The 25,677-nt window shown below is 28.6% G+C and overlaps 2 protein-coding genes and 1 pseudogene across 5 annotated transcripts; 2 read left to right on the top strand and 1 right to left on the bottom strand.

Moving 5' to 3' along the window:
- The first annotated feature begins 834 nt into the window (after positions 1-834).
- LOC145752198 (uncharacterized) lies at positions 835-4,769 on the top strand. Of its 3 annotated transcripts, none has more exons than XR_014283779.1 (6): positions 835-1,557; positions 1,690-2,117; positions 2,249-2,514; positions 2,637-2,770; positions 2,902-3,176; positions 4,275-4,769. XR_014283779.1 is itself a non-coding variant. In XM_082568431.1 (5 exons), exons 1-4 carry the CDS (start codon positions 863-865, stop codon positions 2,757-2,759), a joined length of 1,512 nt encoding a protein of 503 aa, XP_082424557.1. In that variant the 5' UTR covers positions 835-862; the 3' UTR covers positions 2,760-2,770; positions 2,902-4,769. The 3 variants fall into 3 exon arrangements, 1 of the variants encoding a protein (XP_082424557.1); XR_014283778.1 differs by having other exon boundaries at positions 3,296-4,769; XM_082568431.1 differs by having other exon boundaries at positions 2,902-4,769.
- Positions 3,658-5,056, bottom strand: LOC145752200 (uncharacterized; annotated as a pseudogene).
- A 2,605-nt stretch (positions 5,057-7,661) lies between these two features.
- Positions 7,662-25,296, top strand: LOC145752041 (dynein axonemal assembly factor 8-like). 2 transcript variants are annotated; one of them, XM_082568230.1, is made up of 40 exons: positions 7,662-7,776; positions 7,879-7,985; positions 8,128-8,257; positions 8,454-8,525; positions 8,654-8,883; positions 9,141-9,252; positions 9,462-9,632; positions 10,271-10,324; positions 10,554-10,645; positions 10,909-11,018; positions 11,339-11,422; positions 11,880-12,430; positions 12,670-12,772; positions 13,052-13,164; positions 13,478-13,566; positions 14,226-14,393; positions 14,556-14,765; positions 15,013-15,112; positions 15,306-15,472; positions 16,043-16,219; positions 16,607-16,714; positions 17,076-17,220; positions 17,583-17,786; positions 18,073-18,423; positions 18,630-18,852; positions 19,210-19,358; positions 19,713-19,846; positions 20,560-20,689; positions 20,992-21,167; positions 21,342-21,449; positions 21,749-21,862; positions 21,962-22,160; positions 22,378-22,496; positions 22,848-22,952; positions 23,123-23,336; positions 23,554-23,685; positions 23,815-23,862; positions 23,955-24,214; positions 24,283-24,368; positions 24,777-25,296. In XM_082568230.1, the coding sequence occupies exons 1-40, from the start codon at positions 7,761-7,763 to the stop codon at positions 24,949-24,951; spliced, it is 6,036 nt and encodes a 2,011-aa protein (XP_082424356.1). In that variant the 5' UTR covers positions 7,662-7,760; the 3' UTR covers positions 24,952-25,296. The 2 variants fall into 2 exon arrangements, with proteins under 2 accessions (XP_082424356.1, XP_082424355.1); XM_082568229.1 differs by having other exon boundaries at positions 22,366-22,496.
- The last annotated feature ends 381 nt before the right edge of the window (positions 25,297-25,677 follow it).

Here is a 25,677-nt window from a genome sequence, read left to right as displayed (position 1 = left end):
AAAATAATAAAAAAACGAAAATATATTTTAAAAACCGAAAATAAATTTTTAAAAACCGCAAATAAGTTTTCAAAAACCGAAAATAAGTTTTACGTAAACCGAAAATAAGTTTTCAAAAACCGAAAATAAGTTTTTAAAAACCGAAAATAAGTTTTCAAAAACCGAAAAAAAGTTTTACGTAAACCGAAAATAAGTTTTACGAAAACCGAAAATAAGTTTTACGTAAACCGAAAATAAGTTTTCAAAAACTGAAAATAAGTTTTCAAAAACCGTAAATATATTTTCATGACCTTTCACCTTTGAAAAGGCTTAACTTTACTAGCCTTATGCGAAGGAACACCGGTTAGCGATTAGCCTTCCCTTTTGGGTTAAAAAGAATATTTGTTTAATAAATGTCAAACGTGTAAGGTTAAAACTAGTTTATTTAATCTGGTAGCTAGTATATTTTGCTTGCTTATGCCTAGTTTTGTAATTATTAATCCAAATCGCACTGGCAGATTGGTGTAGCTGTCAGAACACTTGGCTTGGCATGACTGCATGAGGTCCTGGGTTCGACGCTATAAACAGTATGAACTCCTGCTGAGCCAACACTAAATTAGCAGCTTAATTATCAGGCAAAAACAATCTATAATGTTCTAAACTGCCAAAGTCAACTCGAGACCAGGTTGTGTTAACTGATGGTACTCTATATTTAGGTCTAGAACCCACATCAAAAATAAATATATATTTATAAAAAATTGGTAATTACCAGGCACGCTGTGTGACAATGACAGTCTGTCACACAAAAACTTCATTTAACAGTTATATACATTGTAATTTCTTCCCTTTTAAGAGTAAGGGAAAAATCTTTTATGTTAAAATAATGGGATTTTGTAAAAACTGTGGTTATCCAATTCAAGCTCTTTATAAATATTGTCCGCAATGTAGCCTTCCTATTGAAAAAAATGATGCTACTGAAGTACCATTACATTCAAGCAATGATGTTGTTCATAATAGTTCAAGTAACAAACGCCCAATGACTTATAATGACTACTATAATCAACAGTCAACCAAGCGTCAATCTCTGTCTTTTCGAACAAAAGAAAAGTTTTTAAAGTTGGATAAAGAAGTAACTATTGGCATTGGGTTAATGAATAACAACTTTCAAATTATGCGTGGTTCTGTTTTACCCTTAAAAGTAACAAAGGGGTGTTCTTCAGGTACAATTAGACAAGAGGCAATAAAAAAGAGAATTGCATACGATCAACATTTTAACAGCCATATAGATTATAACCTACTGTACCCGGATGGAACAATAGTTAACAGTATTCCAGGCAGCGATACAAAATTTTCTTTGATAAGGTATAAAGAGGAACTGGGAAGGCCCTTTGGAAAAATAGTCTTTTACTTGTGTCCCGATAAAAACAATGACACTTGTTTAAAAAAAAACAGCATAGATGACTGGTGCCTACCTGCTTTATTTAAAGGTAATGAAGATGAAGCTTTTAATTCGACTAGTACAGACAACTCTGAAATAGCAAGCACAAGCAAAACAGAAAAAGCAGCTGATTTAGCTAAGTAATGAATTTATAGTATAAATGTAAACTTTATTAAAACAATTAATTGGGTAGACAGGCCTACTTTTAAAGTTAAATTAGAAATCACAAGTTTTGTGGTAAGATTATGCTTAACTTAGTTTTATTCAAACAGAGAGCCTACAACATTGTGCCCAATATGCAACCAAAGGTTTTTGCGGAGCATTATTGAGGTTCATGCCAGTGAGTGTGGCCAAAGTCGAGACCCAGTTTATTATTGTGGAAATAGTAGCCCCACAATTGACTTATGTGAAGATGTTGAAACTGAAGGCAGTATTGATCATGGTATCAGTACAACATCAGTATTACCAAAAAATGGTGATGATATCTTAAAATCTATTGTAGAAGAAATTCAAAAAGTAAATGTGTCTCAAAATGATGATTTTCTTAACATCAATGTTAGAAGAGGATGGGCTTTTAAAGATTTTAAAGTATTTTTTGACAAGACCTGGAATAAAAAGAAACAGAATATGGCGTATAGATTTACCTTTATTGGAGAAAGTGGAGTTGACACTGGTGGCGTTTCTCGTGACTTCTATGCAGGTTTAAATTTAACTTAATTTATGTTTAATCAATGCAGATATTTTAGAGTAACATTAGATTTTGTTATATTTATTTATTAAAATAATAATGTTGGGTTCTCATGATAAATTATATATAATGGTTATGTACAGAAGCCATTAATGACATTAAGTCGCAGTATTTTAGTGGAGATGAAAAAAAGGGTTTAGAACCGTGTTGTGGAATTGTAAGTGTTGTTGATGGCACTGCACAGGCAATTGGTCATTTATTTGTTGCAAGCTTATGCAATGGAGGGTGTGGACCTGGCTTTCTATCCCCATGGGTTTACAAATACTTACTAAATGGAATTGATGGTGCTACTGAAACTGTTCCGGATGAACTTAAAAGTGATTCATTGTTTTCCAATTTATATATTCAGGTAAATTGTTGTTTTAATAAATGTTTTTTAAAGTACTTTTAATTATTAATTTATAGCCTATATATGTACATTTTTTATCACCAGCAATATAATTAAATTAACAATGCTATTTTTATTTGTAGGTAGTAAAAGCTAAAACAGACAATGAGTTCTCAGATACACTGTGTTCTGATGTTGCATCACCAGCATTAGAAGCCATTGGGTACAGGGGAGACCCTTCAAAAGCTAAATTAACAAATAAATGATCCCTGTTAAAGTAAGTTATTTTTTTTCTTCGTTTATGAGTACCAACCAATTTGTAGATAATGGATTAGATATGTATGTTTGTTATATATTACTCAATGTTTGTAAAAGGTCATTAAGCATATTCAACGATTTATTCAATAGAAGTTTATTCATCAAAGAAAGGGTTGAACCGTCCCTAAATGCACTGAATGAGATTTCAAAGGGAATGGAATGTTACAATATGAGGTCTGCACTATGTGCTAATGTGGCATTGTTTGAATCAGTGTTTTGTCCTTCTGAATTGTTTCATTGGGATTTTGATACGATTAGCAACCTTCTCAAACCTCAATTTTCAGAAGAAGGAAGCAATTACAAAACCCGAGAAATTCAGACATACAAAAGTTTCCTAGATTTTCTTGAAGCTTCCTATTATGACGGTAAATTTTAAAATATTATGACAGTAAATTTTAAAATTTATGGGTAGATGATGAAAATATGTTTTTTTCGTGTAACCATTAACATTTATGAAATATTTCGATGTACAACTTAATTACAGAAAAGGCTGGAATAAAACTGTCTACTATCATGAAATTTATATGTGGATCGCCTACTAAGCCTGCGCTTGGTATGCCTTATAATTTAACGGTTGAATTTGTGAATGATTGCAAAAAAACTGCAAATGGCACGAGTTGCCAGTGTTTACCAACAGTTAGTTAGCACATGTTCACTAACACTAAGATTGCCCACACATATAAGCTCTGCTAGAGATATGAAAAGTTCTTTTGAAAAAGCTGTTCAATGGGAAATTGGGTTTGGATTGATTTAAATACTGCAAATAAAATTTTTAATTTGATAACAATCAATTTCGTTTTATTGATTTTCATATTTACAAAAAGTATTTATATATATAAGGGCACTGCTAAATAATACAAACTTACTACACATGCAACAAGAGGTAAATTTAATTCAAATCCCTTTCCTTACCTTCTAAATACCCAAAATATATTTTCATAATTTAATAGGCTACTAACTACTTATTACACAGAGCTTGAAATAGCAAATTTGCTTGTGTTTGGCATGTTTGAACCTTATAAAATAACACTTATTTTAGTCAGTAGCATATCCACACAGTTTAAAGTACAGCAATAACGACTCATGCCAGTTTTGCGGACATGCTAAGCCGGTTTCTTCCATAACATACGTAAAGTAATCCTGAAAAGCACTTTCTTGATTAGAATTTTGTAAGAAATTTTGTCTAACATATTCGCATTGTTGTAAATCAATGGGTATTAAAAAATCGTAGGTGTTTCTACATTCAGGAAAGTTGTATATTTCATTAGGACGGCCGCAAACTGTATCAAATCTTGATTTTCTAATATAGTGTGTGTTCCAATTTTCTTTAAAATTGATTAAATCCCTTTGTAAAATATTTGAAAAATTGAACCATAAACATTCACTCTGCATGTTACTTCCTGGAGTGTAATGATTTTGATCAATCAAATCTTTAAAGAAATTCATCCACCATGTTGTTACAGATTTTCGCAATGTGGACCACCAAGATTCAATACGTTGATTATGAGGAGATGTCCCATAAATATGTCCTTCAGTAGAATCAATAAAAAAGCATTGTGCAGATGCTAATATTCCATTTTCGGTCCCGCAATCGCTTCTTACTCTTTTGGGGCAGCCACCTTCATTTTCCACGTGTGTTAAGAACAGTTTTGCAATTGTTGAAGGATTATTATTTGATCTTAAAACTTCAAGCCAAAGAATTTTGCGACTATACCCGTCAATACATCCATGAATACAAAATCCATATGGCTTCAGCTTATCATACCCATCTACATGCCAGCAGTAATTGGGTCATGGAACACAGTATGATCTTCTTTTTGATTTTTTTGCCCGTCTTAATGAAGATCCCTCAGGATCAAGTTCTCGAAGAGCAATTTCTACACTCTTTCTGGTGGTTACGACACCATCCAATTTTAAAGAATTCCACATCATTCTGTAACCCATTAGGCAGCCAGATCCATTAATTTTTTCTTTGATTAAATTTTTTAATTCATTTTCATTTAACAAAGAGCGGCGTGACAAATTATAAACTGATAGTCTTGACTTTAAAGTTCTTGTGCTTAATTTTATGCCATGATGCTTGTACAGAAAGTTGGTTATAACATCATATGTATATCCTTTAAAAAAATAATATCTTATAGCCATCTCTTCTTTATTCAACAGCAAACCACATTGTGTACAAAATTTATGGTTTAATTTAACTTGTTCATTGCTATTACAATACTTACAAACAATAAACACCATTTTTCTCTTTAAAACATAAAAACAAATTTAACAATGTGCAAACTAGGTAAATATTGGGACTTACACCCTTAAGGCTGATTTTTTTTAATTAGCTGATTTAATTTAATTTTAACAAACTTAGTTTTAAGTTGCCTTTATAAGTTTTGAATGTTGTTAATCATATTGACCAATAAATAACTTAGAAGAAAAACTGCCGCAACTTACTGCTTATAGAAGAGCAAAGGCCAACTAAAACTTAAACAATTTGGATAAGATTTATAAATTGGAAGATAACTACAGTCAGACACAGTTTTACCTCATTTTTGTTATCTTATATTAACAGATTAAGATTAATAATATAGTGCCCAGCTTAAATAAACAAGTTATATCTTTACAAGTTTGACATTTATTAAACAAATATTCTTTTTAACCCAAAAGGGAAGGCTAATCGCTAACCGGTGTTCCTTCGCATAAGGCTAGTAAAGTTAAGCCTTTTCAAAGGTGAAAGGTCATGAAAATATATTTACGGTTTTTGAAAACTTATTTTCGGTTTACGTAAAACTTATTTTCGGTTTTTGAAAACTTATTTTCGGTTTACGTAAAACTTATTTTCGGTTTATGAAAACTTATTTTCGGTTTACGTAAAACTTATTTTCGGTTTTTGAAAACTTATTTTCGGTTTACGTAAAACTTATTTTCAGTTTATGAAAACTTATTTTCGGTTTACGTAAAACTTATTTTCGGTTTTTGAAAACTTATTTTCGGTTTTTAAAATATATTTTTGTTTTTTTAATATTTTTTTTTCGGTTTTAAAAAGTTATTTTCGGTTTTAAAATATATTTTCGTTTTTTATCATTTTTTTGGTTTGCCCTTCTGGGCCACCGTAGATATGCGTTAGTAAAACAATGTAACAACACCCGTTTCGGTGATGACCACAAAATCATATGTTTTTTTTTATTATACATGTTGTATTTAAAAACAATTTTAAAAAAAATTAAAGGTTTACTTTTTTTTAAAAAGTGCAATTTCTTAAAAATTGAAAAAATATTTAGTAGGATCATGTCTTTTCGAGTTAAAAATTCTAGAAATTTTTTAAGTTTTGTTAAACAATTAATGTTGGCACGTTTTTTTAATAATATATTCATACGAAAAAACATGGTTTGTTAAAAAAATTATAGAAATAGTTAATCTGAAAATTGCAGTTTTGGGTTTTCTAAGGAGATACCCTTAGTTTTTATTAATTTTAACAAAAAATTGAAAAAATATTAATATATTACTTGAATCAGTATCGCGTGACCTATCAACGCAACAAGAAGGTCTGCTTGATTAAGCACGCCCAATTGTTTCAGAAAAAAAATTAAACCTTGAATTGTATCATAATTTTATATACTACCGAGAGCCGGTTTTAAACCAGGGCTAATAAATTGGTAGGACAACGGACGTAGGTTAATCAGTAGCGACATGTGCCATCTATGGTTGTGATCTTAATCCGTGGCTGTGATCTTATTCCGTCGGTTGTGATCTTATTTCGCTAATTGTGATCTTATTCCGTTGATTGTAGACTTATTTCGTCGACTGTAATTTTACGGCCAATTTGAGATAAGTCTGATAGGAGAATCTTATAGTAGTTTTTATTTAAATAAGCTTTTTTTTTATTTTGGTTTTTCGCACATTGATGAAAGTAAATAATAAATACGATATACAATTAATATTACAACAATGCGACGGGAAAAAATGACAAAATCAATTTAATAATTTAAAACATGCCAAAAGTATTAACGTTTACATAAAGATTTTAAGTATGTTATGACATGGTCACCAAACCCAAGTTTAATATTAATTTTAATATGGCAGTAGTTACTACAGTGATGCTATTCTGTCAAAGTTTTTATTCATTCGTTTTTATATACATACGTTAATTGTTTAATTCTTAAGTGATACTAGTCTTGTAATGATTTTGTTACTGACTTTATCTAATTACGGTAAATAAAATTTGATTTCTAAAATGTCTTGTTTTGTTTATAATCTTATTGGTATAAACAGTCAACGGAATTTCCGCGTTTTATTTTTTTAAGATTCCGCCTCTCCTTTTTTCACTTTTCTTCAATTTCCGTTCCTTCATTTTCCGTTCCTTCAATTTCCGTTCCTTCAATTTCCGTTCCTTCAATTTCCGTTCCTTCAATTTTCGTTTCTTTAATTTCCGTTCCTTCATTTTCTATTCCCTCATATTCCGCGTCCCTTCTTCAACAATTATGACGTCATAAACCATAAAAATTTGAACAAAATAAAAAACTGTTGATTGTCGTCGCTAAGAGCAGTACGCTAAGATTTGGTTACATTTTTAACGTTATGTTTTTTTTAAATTAACTATAAAATACTGGTTATTTGTAATGCGTCATAAATAGAAACCATTTGTTTAGAATTTAATTTATATAATGTTAAAAAGTTTTAGTTTACGTATAGATGTTTTAAAAATTTGAACCAAACTGCCTAACGGTAATAACTGAACTGCTAAATAATTTGACGAAATTTTTTTTTCTGTCTTGCAAATTATGTATATATAATTAGTCTTCTTTCATTTTTAGGAATTCTTATTTAAATAGGACAGCATTTACTTGTAGAAATAGGTTTGGTCTATTATAAACCAATAAGCTGAATTAACAAAATTGTTTTAGAAATTGTTTGTTTGCTTATTTGTAAAAAACATTTTTTTGTGGGAAGCTAACATGGCTGATCCAAAAGGTAAAAAATTACACAATTTTAAATGTAAAAGTTTTTAAAAAACCACGATCAATATTTTACAAAAATGTTAAACACTTTAATTCAATTGATGGGGAATTTTAGAAGTTTCAATGGATGAAGAAGAGCCACCAAAACATCGAGATCCAAACTGGGGATCAATTTTATCGATAGTTAAAGATCAACTTCCTGATCTTGACTCAGATTCTGAGGTAACAATGCTGCTTAAATAAAGTGCAAATATAATTTATATATAAGTCAGTTAGTCTGCCTTAAATATATATATTTAAATATAGTCTGTATAAAATCAATTTTTTTTTATTTTAATTTGTGCCCTTTTTCTATTTATTTTAGGTAAGTTCTATAACAGATGGAAGCGATGTGGAATCTTCTGTATTTCAACGGAAAGTAACCTCATTGGAAGAATATGAAACAAAAGTAACTGAAAATCAAACAACCGAGGAATTGGCTGAAGAAGTTGATGGTAATAAGGTTTTTTATCACAATTTAGTTGTTATGGAATAGTTTTGTTTAATATTACAAATTCTTGTTCATCATATTTAAAATTTACCAACCAATTTATTAAAAATAAGTGCTATTATTTCTTTCTTAATTTTAACTTATTGGTAATATATTGTTTTTGATAAAATCATTATTTTTAATTTTTTTTTTTGCTTCAGATGATGCAGAAAACCCAAGTCATTTGTTATTTCAAAGATTGCATTGCAGAGCTAGAAGGAGAAATAAAAATGGTAGATTGACTTGTTTTTTTTTTGAAACTTTGTAATTTGCACAATTTGATCTTAATTTTATAGGAAGTAGAAAAATACTGCAAAATATTTAACAATTTTTTTTGTGATTCAAATTATTTTTTTTTAAGATCTTGACTTAATTGATCTTGATCTTCCACTTTACGATGAATCTGCATTGAGTAGCAGTTGTGGCACAAGTGTGTCAGGTGAAATCAAGGATATTAACGGAAATCCTCTTTTAACGCCGACCTCACCAGTCTCGTCTTGTGATGTCACAGATACTTTAACAGCCGGAGAACGAGTCAGCAGATTTAGTGAACAGAAACTTTCAACACCAGAATCTGTTTTATCATTAACGGTATGTTTTAAATGTTGCTAAAAAACAAAAACTCTAACTTCTGAAATAGTAAAGTTAAGGTCTAGTTTATCTAAAGGAGCTCAATTGACTAGGTACTAACATTTGCTTTTAAAATAATTTAAAATTTGCTGTTTATGATCCACAGGCAAACTAAAATAAATTACTGAATTTGGTGTTTGCTTTTAACTTGCAATTTAAATGAATAAGAGTTTAAAAAAGTTTTAAATTTAAATTAAATATCTGAAAAAAATTTTTAGGCATTAGAGAGAATTGATTTTGATGACATGTTAGAAGGTTACTCTTCTGCTTCTCATATTTCTTCCTCTTCCAGTTTAACATCGCCTCATCCTCCTACTGTTGCTACAAAAGGTTAGTGTTGAAAACAAATTACACAATATATTTTGCTTTATATTGCACTTTGGAATTAAGTTGGCTAATTTACAGTGTTGTATGTTTGGTTAAAGAATAATTTTCTAATTAAATAGCCTACTTTATTTATAAAAATTCAATATCTTTTGAATAAAAAAGTTTAATTTTATATTGTCAGTAAAGTTAATAAAATTAAAATTTTTTTTAAGTTTCTCAAGACTCAGAAGGTGAGTCAGTTGAACTTATGGATCAACTCGTCAGTTTGAGTTCAACTCAAGTTGGGTTAAGAAGAGGATTGGATGAAGCCCAAGTTAATAAAGAAAATTTTTTGTGGAAAATGAGGCCTCAGGAAAAACCAGGTGAAGGAACCGAAGTGCCAGGTAATATAGCTTGTTGTATTTTTTGTTATTTTTAAAAAACTCTTTTTTCAATTTAACTTTAAAAAAAGTATTTTTTATTTAATTTTTTTTGTCCTTAAATTGTGAGTTCAAACTAACAACCTAAAAAATTAAAATCAAATGACTTTTTATTAATTTAGACTTACGTAATGTTAACTATTTAGAATTGTATTAACTATTTAGACTTACATACATACAGATTTTACCAGATTAAAATAAATAAATTGTATAAACTTTATATTTAAACATAAGCCTAAAATTAAACTTTAACATAACTTATGTTTTGATTGACTTTGCAAAGTGTTATTATAATCCAGATCTTAAACCAGTGTTATTTACTTAAGGGTTTCATTTAATAAATTTAATAAGGTTTGGTGTTTGTAATATTACCACAAAGTACAAACTTGAGAACTTTTTCATCATTATTTGTTTATAAATGAATGTTTGATTAATGAACTTTTCCTTACTTAAATAGTTAACATCTAAATTAAATTAAATAAGATAGGCTTTATTTTATATTATTGTTTTGGTTTAAATAATAACAAATTATCTGTTATTCAGTATTTTTATGATGATTGCATAAGTTTTGTTAACTATATACTTTATGTTTTATTTTACAGTTAAACCTAAGACTTGCTCTCAAGGAGTTTCAGCCAATTTTTCCACCAATTCAGGTCAGAATAACTTGCATTTAAAACAATTAATAATTTGATTAACATTATTATTACCTATAACTGTGTTACATTTTAAATGAAAAAACTTGAAAAATCCTATAAAACTACTTTTTGTTTAAATTTTTTTGCTACTCTTAACATCAAGCATTAGTTTTCGTATAGGCATGTTATATAACAGTAAAATAATGTAACTGTTTATATCTTAAATATATCAAATTTTTATTTTTAGAATTAACCTGGTCTGAACCCACAACAATATTTCTTGATTTAAGATCTGGCAGTGAAAAATCTAACCAACATTCAACTAAAAAACCTGAAAAGGTAAGTATTAAAACAATAATAAAATAAGGCCGAAATAAAAAATTCATACTATCTCAAATTTTTAAAGTCAACTCGAGACTGAATTTAACAAATGTTACTCTATGTTTGGGTTGTGAAGCCAGCTATTTGACATAATTTTTAAATAACATTAAAAAACTTTCTTTGTTAGGTTAACTCTATTATGCTTTTAAAAGCTTTATTCAAATTTATAAATTTAACATTGTTTTACAAAAAAAATGATGATAAACGGACAAAACTTGTAGAAAGAAAATAAAGAAGTAGATAAAGTTGAGAAAGTAACCACAACCACCAGTCAAGGTTGTTCCACATCAAGTCATAATTCTACCTACACTCAACATAGAATAATTTCAAGGTATTGGATTTCTATAAAATATTGTTTTAAATAAACCTTAACAAAAAAGTAGTGTTTTTTCTAAGTTAGTTTACCCGTTATTTAATAGTAATAAATATTTTATTTAAGAAGGTAAATTTTTGTAATATTTTTGATTTAGTAAAACCAACTAACTAACCTAACCTAGGTTTTAATTTCATAACAAAAGCTTGATGATAGAAGTAAAGGTAGTAGCTTAGAACTTGTCTATATATTGCTTTTATCTGTGGGATTACCTTACAATGAAAAACATAAATCTTTTTTTTTCATTTGAATAAAAAATATTGTTTTGTAAATTTCAGAACTTCGGTGAGTGAAGATTTGATGAGCGAAGATGAAAGTGACAATGATGATGATTTTGAACAATGGAAAAACATGAGAAACAAGTTGGTTTATTTATTTTCAACTTTTTTATGCAATTTTTGTTTAAAACTTGGTATAAAAATAGGATTCCTATTGTTATAGTGCCTTAAAGCATAACGTAATAACAGTGTCGACTCCTTTCAAACAAAAAAATCCAATTTTCAGATTTATTAACAGAAAATATGATTACTTACATTTAAATATATCAAAAGATAACTTAGTTGGCTAACATGTTGTTTAGGCTGTAAGGTCGGCATTTTTTACATTAAGGATAAATTAAGATTTGTGTTTTTTTTTGTTTGTTAGCATTAAAAATTTGAATACTTATATAAACATGTTTTTATTGATTTATGTAGCAAAAAGGTTAGGAAACTGTTTTTCCATGATCTATGTAAGCATTGGCTATAGTTTTTTATTTTATAATAACAAAATTACAAAATAAAAAGGTATATACACTTAAAATAAATTTTTAACTTTTAGATTTAAGAATAATACTTGTTCAAATGAGGTTTTTTCTTTATCTTCACTACAAAAGGAAACGAAGAACTCAAATAATAGACTACCTTTAAAATCTGAAGAAGAAATTCAAAAACATACAAATTTAAAAAATTTGGACAAAAAACAGAGCTATACTAAAGATTCGGTGTTGCCAATAAACAATGACGTTCCATCAACAAACAAAATAAGGGAAATTTCAAGTCACATTTTGGAAAATCCTGAAAGTGAACAAAATAAAAAAGAATTGAGAGAAATGGCTCTGCAAAAAATAAGAGACATTAGGAAAAAACAAAAAGACAAGGAAATTCAGAAAAACTGTGAAAATTATTGCTATGAACCTGATAAAATACTTACTAATGGTATAACTGAAAACAATTCAGATGACGCTGGCATTTATGCCAGCCAACGATTAAAAAAATCAAGTCCCACTGTGGTTCAAAATAAAAAGAATGTTGAAATTTTGCCAAATTCGGTGGCAAAAAATAAATCCAAAGGAAAATCGACTGTGTTATTTGCTGAGGAACCTAAAAAAGGTAATTTTTATTTTTTGTTAAGTTTAAGGATTTTTTTAAGTCGATAAAAAATTAATATAAAGAAATTTTAAATATTCCTGAAGGTATTAAATAATCAACTCAAATTAATTTTTGGCAAATTAATAAACCTATAACATAATAAAATGCTTATTTGCATACAGAATTTAATTTTATTATTAGAATGTGCATTAATAATTAATATATTTCTATTTTCAACAAGAAACTAATTATGCTTTTAGATATTCTAGATACCACAAATATATACAGGGGAAATCTGGTGAGAAATACGCCGAAAAAATCAAGCACAACTGCAATTCAAACTATTGAATCTTTTCCAAACAAGTATGGTATTCAGTTTTGATTTTATAGACAAGTTAACATAGGCACATTAATTTTAAGTATTTCCCAAGATATTTATATTGGCTGATCTGTAGGCATAAATTCAGTATTTTCACATAAAAGATAAGCTTGTGTAACAATATTTTCTGGTAGTGCTAAATATACATAATAAACACTATGCTAAGAAGCATAATTTTTTACTTTTACAAAACCCAATTAGTTTACCGTTAAAAGCCCATTACTTGAACATAAAAAATTGTGAATCGTTATTCTTTGTAATAGTTATTTGCAAAAAGATGTCAACAAACTAGTTTCTGATGCTCTTAATTGCTCAACCACCGAACTTCAACAAGCTGCAGCTAAATTAATTGAGGAGAAGAAAAAACAAAAACATTGTGAGTATCGAGTTAAAAATATATTCTTTTATATTATATTGATAATTTGCTTATTTTTTTATTTAAATTAAAAAAAGAGGGAATGTGGTTTACAATTGTTTTTTTATTTGATTAGATATTCAGTTATTTAAGGTTTTTTGTTACTTTTTTGTGTTAAAAAGAACTGAGGTATAGATTCTTTAAATTCTTTAGTTATCAATTTCTATTTAAATTAATTGCTTTTAAGTTAGACTTGGTAAAGTTAAAAATTTAACAAATAATTTCACCTCTACGTATTTTATGTTTTTTGTTAAAAAATTAATTTAATATTTAGATACACCTACAACTGATACAAAACCATCTAAGTGGGCGTTGACAAATTCTCGAGATACCTACAGCATATTACAAAATCAACGCAAGCAGGTATATGTATATTAATAGTTTTTGTATCTATTTATCTTTGATAAGGATTGTGGAATAACATAACACACATTAATCTGGCAATATGATTTTGGCTTATCATAAATTACATATCCCTTTTTCACTTAAAAGAATAAATTGACCAAATTTTTTTAAATAAGTTGTATTTAGCTTGCTTACTAAACCTTTTTTAAGCCCAAAAACACACACAGTGCATTACCTGCAATGTTTTTTTTTTTTTGTATCTTTATCTTTGATGTGGGAAAGTCGAATGTGCGACTTAAACATAAAGTAACATCAGGTTCTCAGACCCAGTCTCAAGTTGCCTGTGGCAGTTTGGGATATTATAGATTATAATTGCCCAGTAATTACGCTGCTGATTAAGTGCTGGCTCAGCAGGAGTTCATACCATTTATAGCGCCTTACTCAAGGACGCTACAGCATGAGATTAGTGGGGATTAAACCCACGACCTCATGGTGGTATAGCAAGTGTTCTTACCACTACACCACGCTGCCGGTTTATATATTGAAGAGTATAGTTATGTTTAAAATTCTTCAGAAAAAAAATAACTTACTGGTTTTCCAAACAATTTAATGTTTTAAGAAAACAAGTGGCATTTGCTATGCTCACTTACAGAGTATGTAAAACTTCTTTATTTTAGCCTCCGACCAGCCTACCAACCAGCTTATGTGTTAAGCCTACCATAAAAGAAAGTACACCCGCAATATCCTGGGAAACTAGAAACAAGTTTAACAATTCACTCAACCAAGCTTTCAAAGAAACTTGTCTACAGAAAGATAGCAAACAGTTTCCACTGTTATTTGAAAGGGTAGGTTGCAATATTTTTTATATATTTTATTTCAAAAATCAAAAGTAAGAATAAAAAATTAAAATGAAGCAACTAATAAATTATTTTTTTTCAGAACTTTTTGTGGGTTTTTAACTAAAAATTTGAACTTTATCCTTTAATATTTTAAAATATAATTTTAAGGATACCACCTATGAGCCACCGCTAGCTACAATCCCTCCTCAATTTGACTCGAACGAGACACAAAAAATGGTTCTGCTCACATTTCAGATGACATCACCCGGTTGTATTGTGGCACATCGACCAACTGGTGGAAACCGACTCGTGCCAGTCGACTCAGCCACAACTCTGTCAATTACTTACACCCTTTTGTTGTCTTGGATGCTAGCTTTGGTAAGTAAAATTTCAGTAAATTTTTTTTTTTTTTAATGTCAGACAGTTGCTAAGCTTAAACTTTTAAATCCTTTTTAACTGAATTTTGTTTTTGTTGCAAAAAAAGGTTTATTGTTTTTCTTAGTTGTTTTGCCTTATTTTCTGCTTCTTTTGAAAAATAAATTGTACAAATTCTAGAAAATAATTTAAAATAAATATATTTTTTATCAAAACATTAGCTCCAAAAATTACTAATTTATTTTTACAGATTCCAGATAACTTAAACAAGCCTCATGATCCTCCAAAGGAAGATGTTTTTACAATTGACTCTGACACAGATTCTGACCCAGATAGTCCAGTTCCTGATGGTAAGATACTTTAATCTCTCAACAAATATTTGCTTGTGATAATTTACCGCGACCACTAATGGCAGTTTATTTATTTTGTAAGGCCCAAAATTTGGACATAAGTGTAAATATATTGCCAAGAAGCTTCACCCCATTATACATAGATTTCATTAAAAAATTGTTTTGGAATTTTAAATAAATGTTTTATTCACAGGTAAAGAAGAAGGTTCGGTAAACACTAATTTAATAGAAATTCCATTTAATGTTGTTTCCCTGCATCAAGTTTGGCAAGAAGAGACTCAAACTCTAGCAGCACATGCCATCGTGATTCCAAATTTCTTTTACAAACCAAATAACCATAACAGAAGGAAAAAGCCAAAAGTAAGAGAATTTTTTTAGTTTAGTTTAAAGTTAATATTATTGTATGAAGACCGACTTTACAACTAAATTCATGTGTAATTGTCATAACTTTAGGCTTATGTTTTTAGCCTTTCATAGCTTAAAAACCCTATATAAAGGCAGTTTTGTACTTTCTAAAATTTTTTTTTTTTGTATATATCTTTATCATCGATGTGGGAAAGTCGAATGCGCGACTTAAACATAGAGTAACATCAGTTACTCCGACCCAGTCTCGAGTTGCCTGTGGCAGTTTGGGATATTATAGATTATAATTGTCTGATAATTATGCTGCTGATTAAGTGCTGGCTCAGCAGCAGTTCATACCGTTTATAGCGCCTTACTTAAGTGCGCTACAGCATGAGATCAGTGGGGATTGAACCCACGACCCCATGTGTGGTGTAGCAAGTGTTCTTACCACTACACCACGCTGCCAGTAAAATGCTAAAAACCCTATATGAAGGCAGTTTTGTACTTTCTAAAATGCTAAAAACCCTTTGTTTAATTACCTTACTAATGTTTGTCTGTAAATATATTTTCTATAATTTTTTACAGAAAGAAAATGCTTTTCTTCAAGTGGTTTGGCATTTTTTGCAGTCCAACAGAGTACAAGATGTTTGCCCGTGGCATTCAAGACCAGAATCTCCCATCTTATACACCTTACATGACACTCCCATTTGTTGTACAACTAAACCAATGTCAACTTATGTGACAGCTTCCAATGATCCAGTTGTAAGTTGTTTATAGTTAGAGCATGCCACAAAAAAATTGTAAAAATGGGAAATATAATACACCCACTGATCTCATGCTGTAGCGCCCTTGAGTAAGGCGCTATAAACGGTACGAACTCCTGCTGAGCCAGCACTTAATCAGCAGCATAATTATCGGGCAATTATAATCTATAATATCCCAAACTGCCACAGGCAACTCGAGACTGGGTCGGAATAACTTATGTTACTCTATGTTCAAGTCAAGCATTCGACTTTCCCACATCAAGGATAAGGATATATCCAAAAAAAATAAAAAAATGAAAAAATAAAAAATTACTTTAAAAGTTCAATTTTTTAACTTATTTGTTTTATTTAACTTTTTAATCATTTTTTTATTTTTTTGTTCTAGTTGCTCCAAAAAGCTTTGAACAGAAATCCTGGATTTTTTTGGAAGGTGATTAAACCGGATGAACAATCTGCATCAGAGATGATTCATGAAGTCAACAATCCCTTGGAGGTTTTTTTTTCTTTTTTAAAAAATAATTTTTTTTTTCTGAAATTATTTTTGATTTAAATATTAGAATAATCTTGTCTAAACGATTTGAAAAATAACTGCTTGTTTTTATAATTTGTCTTTCTATCTATTGAAAGTAACCATATAAAATGACTTTAAATAATAAATGTATACAGTTAGAATCAAACCTGGAGTGTTTAGTATTTGTTGTTTTACTTCGTGTATTTGCTTTCACTTAGTGTTATTTAACTTATAAATTATTTTCTTTTTAATATATTTTTATTGATAAATACTTAATTCATAATTGTTAGAGAAATTTCAGATGTATAAAAAACTATAATGTTTAAATTTAAAAAAATTTTAGACTTCAATTTGCCTTCTTCAAAAAGACACATTCACCTACCCTGTATGTTTAATGGACCTTGTAATTCGATTTCAAATTTCCTGCTTGGATGTAGTAGGATTAAGGTTGGCTTATGTGACTAAAAGATTTCTACAAACTAACATGTGTAAGTTTGTATTTTAAAATGTCAAAAAAGCTTGTCAAATATTAAATAAATTAACCAGATCTGTAAAGCAATTTTTTTTTAGTTTTACATAAACTTTAAAAACACTTTTTCGTCTAATTTAAAGTTTGGCATTATTTAAATTGTCATAATACATTTATTAGTATAATTTTGGTGTATAGTTGACAGTTAAATTAAATAAATTGCATTAATATTACAAAAGTGATGTATAGTTTACAAGTTATGTCCAAAATCGATTTTTTTTAATGAATACCATTTTTGTTTAATTTCACATAAAAAAATTTAAAATTTGACAATTTCTGTTCAAATAAAAAACAAATTTCACAAAAAAATTGTTTTTTTAGTGTCACATGGTGAAAGAAAAAATCTTGATCAAATTGTTCCAGTCGTCGCCATTTCTGTCCGAGGTTGTTCTGCGATAAAAGATTTAATTAAAATCATTGGACCGCGAGATCCTGTTCTAGCACGCATGACCGATCATGGCTCGATGAACGCAATCTATGGTGAACAATTATCAATTAGAAGAGGAGATAAATCTGTTCCAACAGGTTTTGATTTTTAATATATTTAAGTTTAAATGTTAACTACCTTATTGAACGATTAATTTTATTTTTAACATGCTTTTTTTGTATTAAACGATTAATTTCACTTTTAACATGCCTTTTAAGGTGAGATTGATTTTAAGGCTAGAAATTTTAGTTTAATTTTTTTAAGTTGTTTATAGCAGTTTTCTTAACCTGATTATTGGCAATAAAATGGAAAGCTTTACAAAGCCTTACATTTATAAATATGGTTATGAATTTGAAATTAAAAAATTCTTATTTCTTTGCGCAGAAATGAATGTGTTCCACAGTCCTCGCAGCGTTGACCGCGTCAATCACCAACTCGCAGTTTGGTTTGGAGGAAGAATGGGAGAGGAAGACGAACAACACCTCAACTCACCTTCTATCCCTAAAAATAACTTTTCGAACGAAGTCAGTGCTCTTTTGTCACCCTCAAAACAAAACGGAAAATTAAACGGGCAACTACCTTATGGGAAAATGAATGGGCACACTCCAAATGGAAAACAAAATGGATTTAGTCAAAATGGGAAACAAAATGGGTTAACGCCTAATGGAAAATCAAATGGAAGAGGAAAGGGGAAAAGTCGAAGTAATTCTACATCAAGTGCAACTGGTGACAAAGGTATTTAAATTACCAATTTAGTTTAAAGTACTAAATTATTAAAAATAATCTTTTAAATTCTTTTAACTAAGGTGTTACTTTTTATACAAAATTTGGCAAATTTATAGTATTAAATTTAGTATTTTTAAATATGTTTAAAATACTGAATTAGTAATTTTTTTGTAAAACTTATATACATTATAATTAAAAAAAATTAATTTTAACAGTTTTAGAATTCACGTCACATCAGGCTGTTTCAAAGTATGCTCGAAACCCCCATCTAGTGACAAGTTATCCCTCTCGTTTGTGTCTCATCATTTCTGCAAGATTTCCACCTCAGTATCTTGGAGATGTGATCTCCATACTTTTCGAGAAAGGTTTCTCACTAGAGGGCCTGAAGAGAATGGTTTTAAATGAGAAAAAGGCAACAACTTTATGCATACCAAGCAGGTAACTTAAAATCAAAAAAAACAGGTTAGGGTCATTTTCAATTAGTTATTGTAGTTAAAATGTTTGCCTTAACTTTTGCTTAAAAGACATTTACCACTATTAAACATAGTGCTATTACAGACACTATGGTCACCACATCTACAGGCTGCATTTTAAGTGTTGTAATATGGTTGCAACAACAATGTTATTTTACCTGCACATTACAATAGGCGATCAATAATGTTATAAAGGTCTTTAAATGGGACATACATACATTTTTTTATTTAGTTATCATCGGTATATCGTCTACTTAGCTATATTAAATTTATTTCTTTTAGTAGTGCTATCTATCTTAATTTCATAAACACTATTCTGTAGGTTTATGGTTTACTTTAACCCACCACAACACCTTGATGGTAACTTGGTTGGTGAATATTATGAAATAGACACTTGGTGGTTGAGACCGGTTACCGTGTTTCTACTATGCAGAGAAAATGCAACTAACCACCAAGCTGGTCTTATATCAAGTAAGTAATCTTTAAAAAATTTTGATTTGATTAATGTTATTACTAACTTCTATACTAATTTAAAAAAAAGTTAAATACTAGCGTTTCTAATTTTTTTTTAAAAAAATTTTAATTGCTTGTGAAACAAAATGTTATACAAGTCATATATTAAATTACTTTTTATGTTAAAATTTATAACTTAAGTTGACTTTATTATGTCTTTATATAATTTTAAACAAGTTACCATTACAGTTTAGCCATATTATTTTTAATTAAAATACTAACATTAGAATTTAACTTTGGTTGTGGCAGCAAAAATGATATTTCTATTTTCAAAAATAGTATATATATTTGATTAAAATGAGTTTTATATAGGTCTTCAGACAGAGTTGATGTATAGACTTGTACCTCACAACGACGATACTCACTTACAAACTGTTACCTTACAATGTTTTCATGCCTGTCCTTATAATGAACTAATTGGTAATGTTCTTGGTAAAATATGCAAGGTGAATTATTGTTTATTTATTGTCAATGATATTTAGAGTTTAGTTGTACTAGTTTATTTTAAACTAGTTTAGTCTATTTTGTATTTAAAAAAACTGTACTAGTTTAGAAACTTTTTTTTGTTAGATAATGTCTTCACATTATATTCTTAGACAATGACTTGTTGAATATTATTTAATTTAAATAGTTAATATACAAAAGTTAGCTAAGTTTTTTTAGTAATAATAAAGGTGTATTTAAACAAACCAGTCTCTTTTTTAATATTACAAATATTGTTTATTTTTTTCCATAATAATTTAGTTCCATTTTTAAACATGATCAATATATATGACAAAAAATATTTTACAGACAAGCTAATTTTTTATTTTCATGCTTTGTAATACTTCAACAACAATTAACCACCGGCAGCATGGTGTAGTTGTAAGAACACTTGCTACACCACACATGAGGTCGTGTGTTCAATCCCCACTGCTCTCATGCTGTAGTGCCCTTGAGTAAGGCGCTATAAACGGTATGAACTCCTGCTGAGCTAGCACTTAATCAGCAGTATAATTACCGGGCAATTATATAATCTACAATATCCCAAACTGCCACAGGCAACTCGAGACTGGGTCGAAGTAACTGATGTTACTCTATGTTTGGGTTGCGCATTCGACTTTCCCACATCAAGGATAAAAATATATACACAACAAAAAAAAAATTCAACTTTTATTAGATTCCTGATAATGAACTCAGCAGTGGAGTAACACCAAGGAATTTCAGTTCAGACTCGGAACTCGAACAAATTGTTGTTTTAAGTTTACTTGGAAATCAATTGATCAGTGAATCGGGTTGCATTTTACAAAGTAAGTAATTAATTATTTGGTTTGGGTATTGTAAGTTACTCAAATGCTATAGTTTTTAAGATTACTTGTATTATTTAAGTGTACAATTTAATGCTGCCTTGACTAGTTTCAGATTATATTGCCTTATTTAAAATTCAGATTATATTGCCTTATTTATAGGTTAATACTTTTTTTATGTTTTATAGTCCATTTTTATATATTGCTTAATTTTTGTAATCTTTCTTCTTAACCAAACTAAACCTTTTTACAATAACTATATTTATTGACTTTAAAAAATCTGTCTCAAAAAACTTTTTGTTTAGCATTTCTTCAAGGCGAGTTTTTTCTAAGGGGTGAAAATGATTTGGACATCTACAATTTGAGCCCTGACCTCTACAGCACGTCCTCTGACCCTGATGTTGAGTTCTCAAATGAGTTCAAAGGTTTCGAACTTCTCGGAATTAAATTTATTCCTAAGCTTTCTTCACAACAAGCCAAGGTTAAAATTTATAAAAAATTTAATAACAACAAATTATATTTAAATATTTTGAAGTATCAGCAGGAAAATATTACTTTTTATTCTGTTTTTTTTTTCGGTACATGTTTAAAAAAGTAAAACTTTTATTGTTTGTTAGAGCAGCATTTTTAAAATTTAATAAAACATTTTTTTTAGGAATTAACTCCATTTGAAGTGGGAACAAAACTATGGTGTGATAGTGTTCCAATAATTAAGGGCTCTCCTGTTTTACTCTGTGTTTTAAGAAGGGTGGATGCTTTCAGGGTAAGTTGATAATAGACCTTTATACAAATTAATTCTGAAAATAAATATGTTTTTTAAATTTGCTGGGTCAACTTTATCTAGTCACTAAAACTAAAACTTTAATAATTTTGGTTTCATTATTAGGTAAGTGTACTTTTGTGGACCTAATATTTATGTTATATTCTGCAAGAACAGAAAAAAAAATTTAAATTAAAAAAAAGACCCAAAACTAGCTTAAAAATATTTAAAATTTAAAAAAAAAAATTTCATATTATTGAAAAAAAAAAATTAAAAAATAATTATATTTAAACTTATATTAGGTTTTGAGAGATGCTTTAGATATTTCACCTCCAAAAACAAATGGTAAAACTGTGTTTAATCTAAATCAAATGAATCGATTGATGTCAACAACACCTGAGATTACCTATAGACAGGTAAATCATTATTTAAATATTTGCTCTTCGATAAAACTTTCTTCATACCAATAAAAAATTATTTTATAAAATATTTTTTGTTTTAAATTTTTTTTTTAGATCAAAACATTTTTTATGGACAAGGAATTATTTGCTGACAATCAATGTCGCCCCCTTCTTAAATATCTTCCACCTCCGCTTAGACTCTCGCAATATCTTCATCAGGTGACTCATGGAAGTGATGGGGAGGAGGGAGCAGGAGAGTCTAACTTTCCAGGAGCAAATAACAAATCCTACAAGAGGAAAAAGAAAAACAACAGTAATTTTTTTTGTTTAGCATTTTTTTTGTTTGACAATTTTTTTATGTGTTAAAACTACACTGATTGCAGCAATACAGACAAAAACCATTAACTTAAACAATAATTTAAAACAGAAATAGTGTTATTATTATAGATGTGTATATGCTTTTTATTGTAAAGTTATGTCTTGGATTTTTAAATATTTTATGTTTTTAAAACTTTTAGTAAAATCCAAAGACACTTTAATAAATTTCCAAAATGAGGATTCGATAATAAACTCAATGTTGTCGTGGCCACAACCTTTAACTTCCATGCTTATTATAAAACCTGATGCTTTTCCAAGACATGTTGTCAAGGTAGGTTAACTAAAAAAAAAATTTTGAAATTTACGATGCACAATTTTATCCTCGTAGTGTGGGAAGACAGACTTTACTGCTTAAACATAAGATCATTTTAGTTACGTGACCCAGTCTTAAATTGACTGTGACAGTTTGGAATACTATTAAATTTAGTTAAAATTGCTTGGTAATTGGTCTGCAATATAAATGGTATTATGTAAAAGCGTTGTGCTTTTATTAAATTAATGTATTTTTTATAACTGTATTTTACAATAGTAGTACTACTATATTAATAAAACTAATTGGCAAAAGTTGATAATAAGGCTAATGTTATTTTATACAGAATTTTAAGGCATTATTTTGTTTTAGATTTTGAGGCGTTTAAATCAAGAAGGATTTACTGTTGTTGCGTTAAAGATGATAGTTATTTCGGATGATCAAGCAATGCAAATTATGCCATCAAAATACCAAAAAGTAAGTAACTATTTTTTTTAATTTTCTTATGTTTTATTTTGATTACCTGTTGCAAATTTACCTAAGGTATAGCTTTTTAAAGATAAATTTCACTATTTTTTGAAGGCCCAACCTCAAATTAACAAATTTGTAAAAAAATAAAATGTTTATATTTCAAATTTTTTTTGAAGATGCCAGGAGAACGAAGCGTCTTCTGCAGTCACATGACTTCCGCTGCATCTTTGGTGATCTGTGTCCAACGAAGCAATTCTGTCCGGAGACTTCTGGATGTTGCAGGACCTTCTGATCCAAGGGAAGCGAGAAGAGTGGAGCGGGGCTACACCCATGCTCGAGGAAACTGGAGAGCAGAATTTGGAATTGATGAATTTTCGAATGCGATTCATGGTAAAACTTTTTATTTTTTTGATTAGAGTAAACACTTGCTTCTTGTTTAAAAAAGAGTTTTTAATTTTACTTTTGTCATAAAGCTGGATTTGTAGCTTATTTTTTATTTTTTTAATACTTTTTTTTAATAATATTTACCCAAAAGTTTTCAGCTGTACACATTTACTAACTATTCTCTAGTTATAAAACAGTATTGGTAAGTTCAATCTTGTTTTAGTGTCAGAGAGCTACGTAACAGCATGTGAAGAGTTAAAATTATTTTTTCCTGATGGTTTGTGCTGCAGAGAAACTCTGGAACTTAAAATGGAACATATTCCATCGCCTGGCCATGATAATATACTGTGTAAAGGTAACTTTTACAGCAACTTTATATTGTGAAGTTGCATACTGGCTGTTGTTTTTATATTTTTTTTTATTGTTAGAATATATATTTGGTTATTTAAGTTTTTTTATGTACAAAACTAAACTTTTATTTTAGATAAAATGAAGGGAAGGGAGATTAAGTCAACCGCTTCACTTGATATTGGTACTAAAATATGTTTCAAATTTTTGGTTTTTACTATTTTGTGTTTACGCTATGTCTTAATAACTTACGAAAAAAATTTAAAATCTTTTTAGATTTATATGGAATCGCTGGTATGGAAATCCAACCGATTTGTGTTGTGCTTTCTTCCTCCCTCATGTGTTCAAAATTGAAAAATAAATTAAAGTCTACCACCACAAGTCACATCACACCACCATACGTCAGTGTTTTAGAGCAACTAGTACAGCAAGGTTATGAACAATGTGCAATTAGAATGACCTGGCTTAAATTGGACCAGGCCAAGTATATAGTTGACCTGATGGGTGAAAAGATTTTGCCCGAAGGAAAAGATTTGGTAAGTCTTTATGAAATTAAACTGGGTAATAAATTTGTAATGGTATATATTATCATATATATTCTTAGATTTCTGATTTAACAAATGGACCAAGCCTACTCTTATTACTTCAACGAGAAAATGGGCTTATACTTTTTGACTCTATTATTGGAAGGTACACATTTTAATCTTATAGTTATGTTACCATTATATATACTCTAAAGTTATGTTAACGGTATAAAAACTAAAATTTGTTTTGTAAATCAAACTCAAACGAAACTGATAATTTAAAATATAAAAAATCAAACGAAACTGATAATTTAAAAAAAGCTTAACAGTTTTAATATTTAGTTTATTTATTATTCAGATATATTTTATTTTAATATCACAATTTTTTTTTGTTTTTTAAAAATGATAAACCTTAGGACTGATCATTATTTTTTGGGCATGGGTAGTAGCAACTATTGTAGAATAAATTTAGATCTTAGGTTCTTTATTTAGTAGAACACATTGTATAATTTGCTTTACTAAACTATTTTAAATTTTTTTTAATAAAATATTTTAATTGTTAAAAATTTTTTAGTTGCTTGAAGCGTCAAAACTTAGCTGAACACAACAGACATTACCTTCGGACACAAACCCTCCAACAGACACATTCTGTTGTCCGATATTTATTTCACCGTGTGGAATATCACCGTTCGGTGGTGCAGATTGGACACAAGAGGGCTCTAGAGTGGCGAGAATGTAATGGAAACTAAACTTTTTTTTTGAATTTAGATTTTTGAATTCTTTTTCTGATTTAAATCTTAATATTTTTTGGCGAAACGTGTTTATTTTATATTATACCTCTTTGTAAATTTGTTGCATAAACATACATCCTTATATGTAGTATAATACTCTACATTCTAAATGTCACAACTCAAATAGAATTAGTTATTATTTTCTTTTTGCTCATTATTATTTTAAATAGATAGCTATTTATCTTACACCCTACTCTGCATAACTGTTGCTAAATAAGTTATATAGCAAATTTAAATTTAATTAACCACTTTAATTTAAATGTTTAAATCCTAAAGTTCATTTTTTGTTATTTTTTTTCAATTTAGCCTTACATAAAATTTGTTTTGTTTATTTTTAACCATTTTTTTTTTTTTTTTAGTTTTAAATATATTGAAAAAAAATTTAAATTTTAAAATAAATATTGAATCTGAAATATCATTGTAAATATTTTGGTTAACAAGCACCATATTTTACATTATTATTTAGTTATTGTAATATAAATACCTATTTTTTGTGATGGTTTTGATATATATATATATATTTATATTTGAAAAAAATATATTGTTGTTTTATTTGAATTTATTTTAGTTTTTTAAAATGATTTATGTTATTTCGGTGTTCAGTAATTCACTGTTAATTTGATTATTTGTACTTTGTTATTTATTTTTTTTATAAAAACGAGATTTTATTTTTGTTAATTGTTA

Source organism: Corella eumyota, chromosome 5 (assembly GCF_963082875.1).
Source record: "Corella eumyota chromosome 5, kaCorEumy4.1, whole genome shotgun sequence".
Lineage (NCBI taxonomy): Eukaryota > Metazoa > Chordata > Ascidiacea > Phlebobranchia > Corellidae > Corella > Corella eumyota.
This window is presented reverse-complemented; position numbering and strand designations above follow the sequence as displayed.

Bases quoted from the DNA above. Each gene is read 5' to 3' on its own strand.
- LOC145752041 (XM_082568229.1), top strand. The intron at 18,853-19,209 runs GTAACTTAAAAT...ACTATTCTGTAG, and splicing joins ACTTTATGCATACCAAGCAG to GTTTATGGTTTACTTTAACC. The intron at 19,847-20,559 runs GTGAATTATTGT...AACTTTTATTAG, and splicing joins TTCTTGGTAAAATATGCAAG to ATTCCTGATAATGAACTCAG.
- LOC145752198 (XM_082568431.1), top strand. From the start codon at position 863: ATGGGATTTTGTAAAAACTGTGGTTATCCAATTCAAGCTCTTTATAAA. The intron at 1,558-1,689 runs GTAATGAATTTA...TTATTCAAACAG, and splicing joins AAAGCAGCTGATTTAGCTAA to AGAGCCTACAACATTGTGCC. The intron at 2,515-2,636 runs GTAAATTGTTGT...TTTTATTTGTAG, and splicing joins TTTCCAATTTATATATTCAG to GTAGTAAAAGCTAAAACAGA.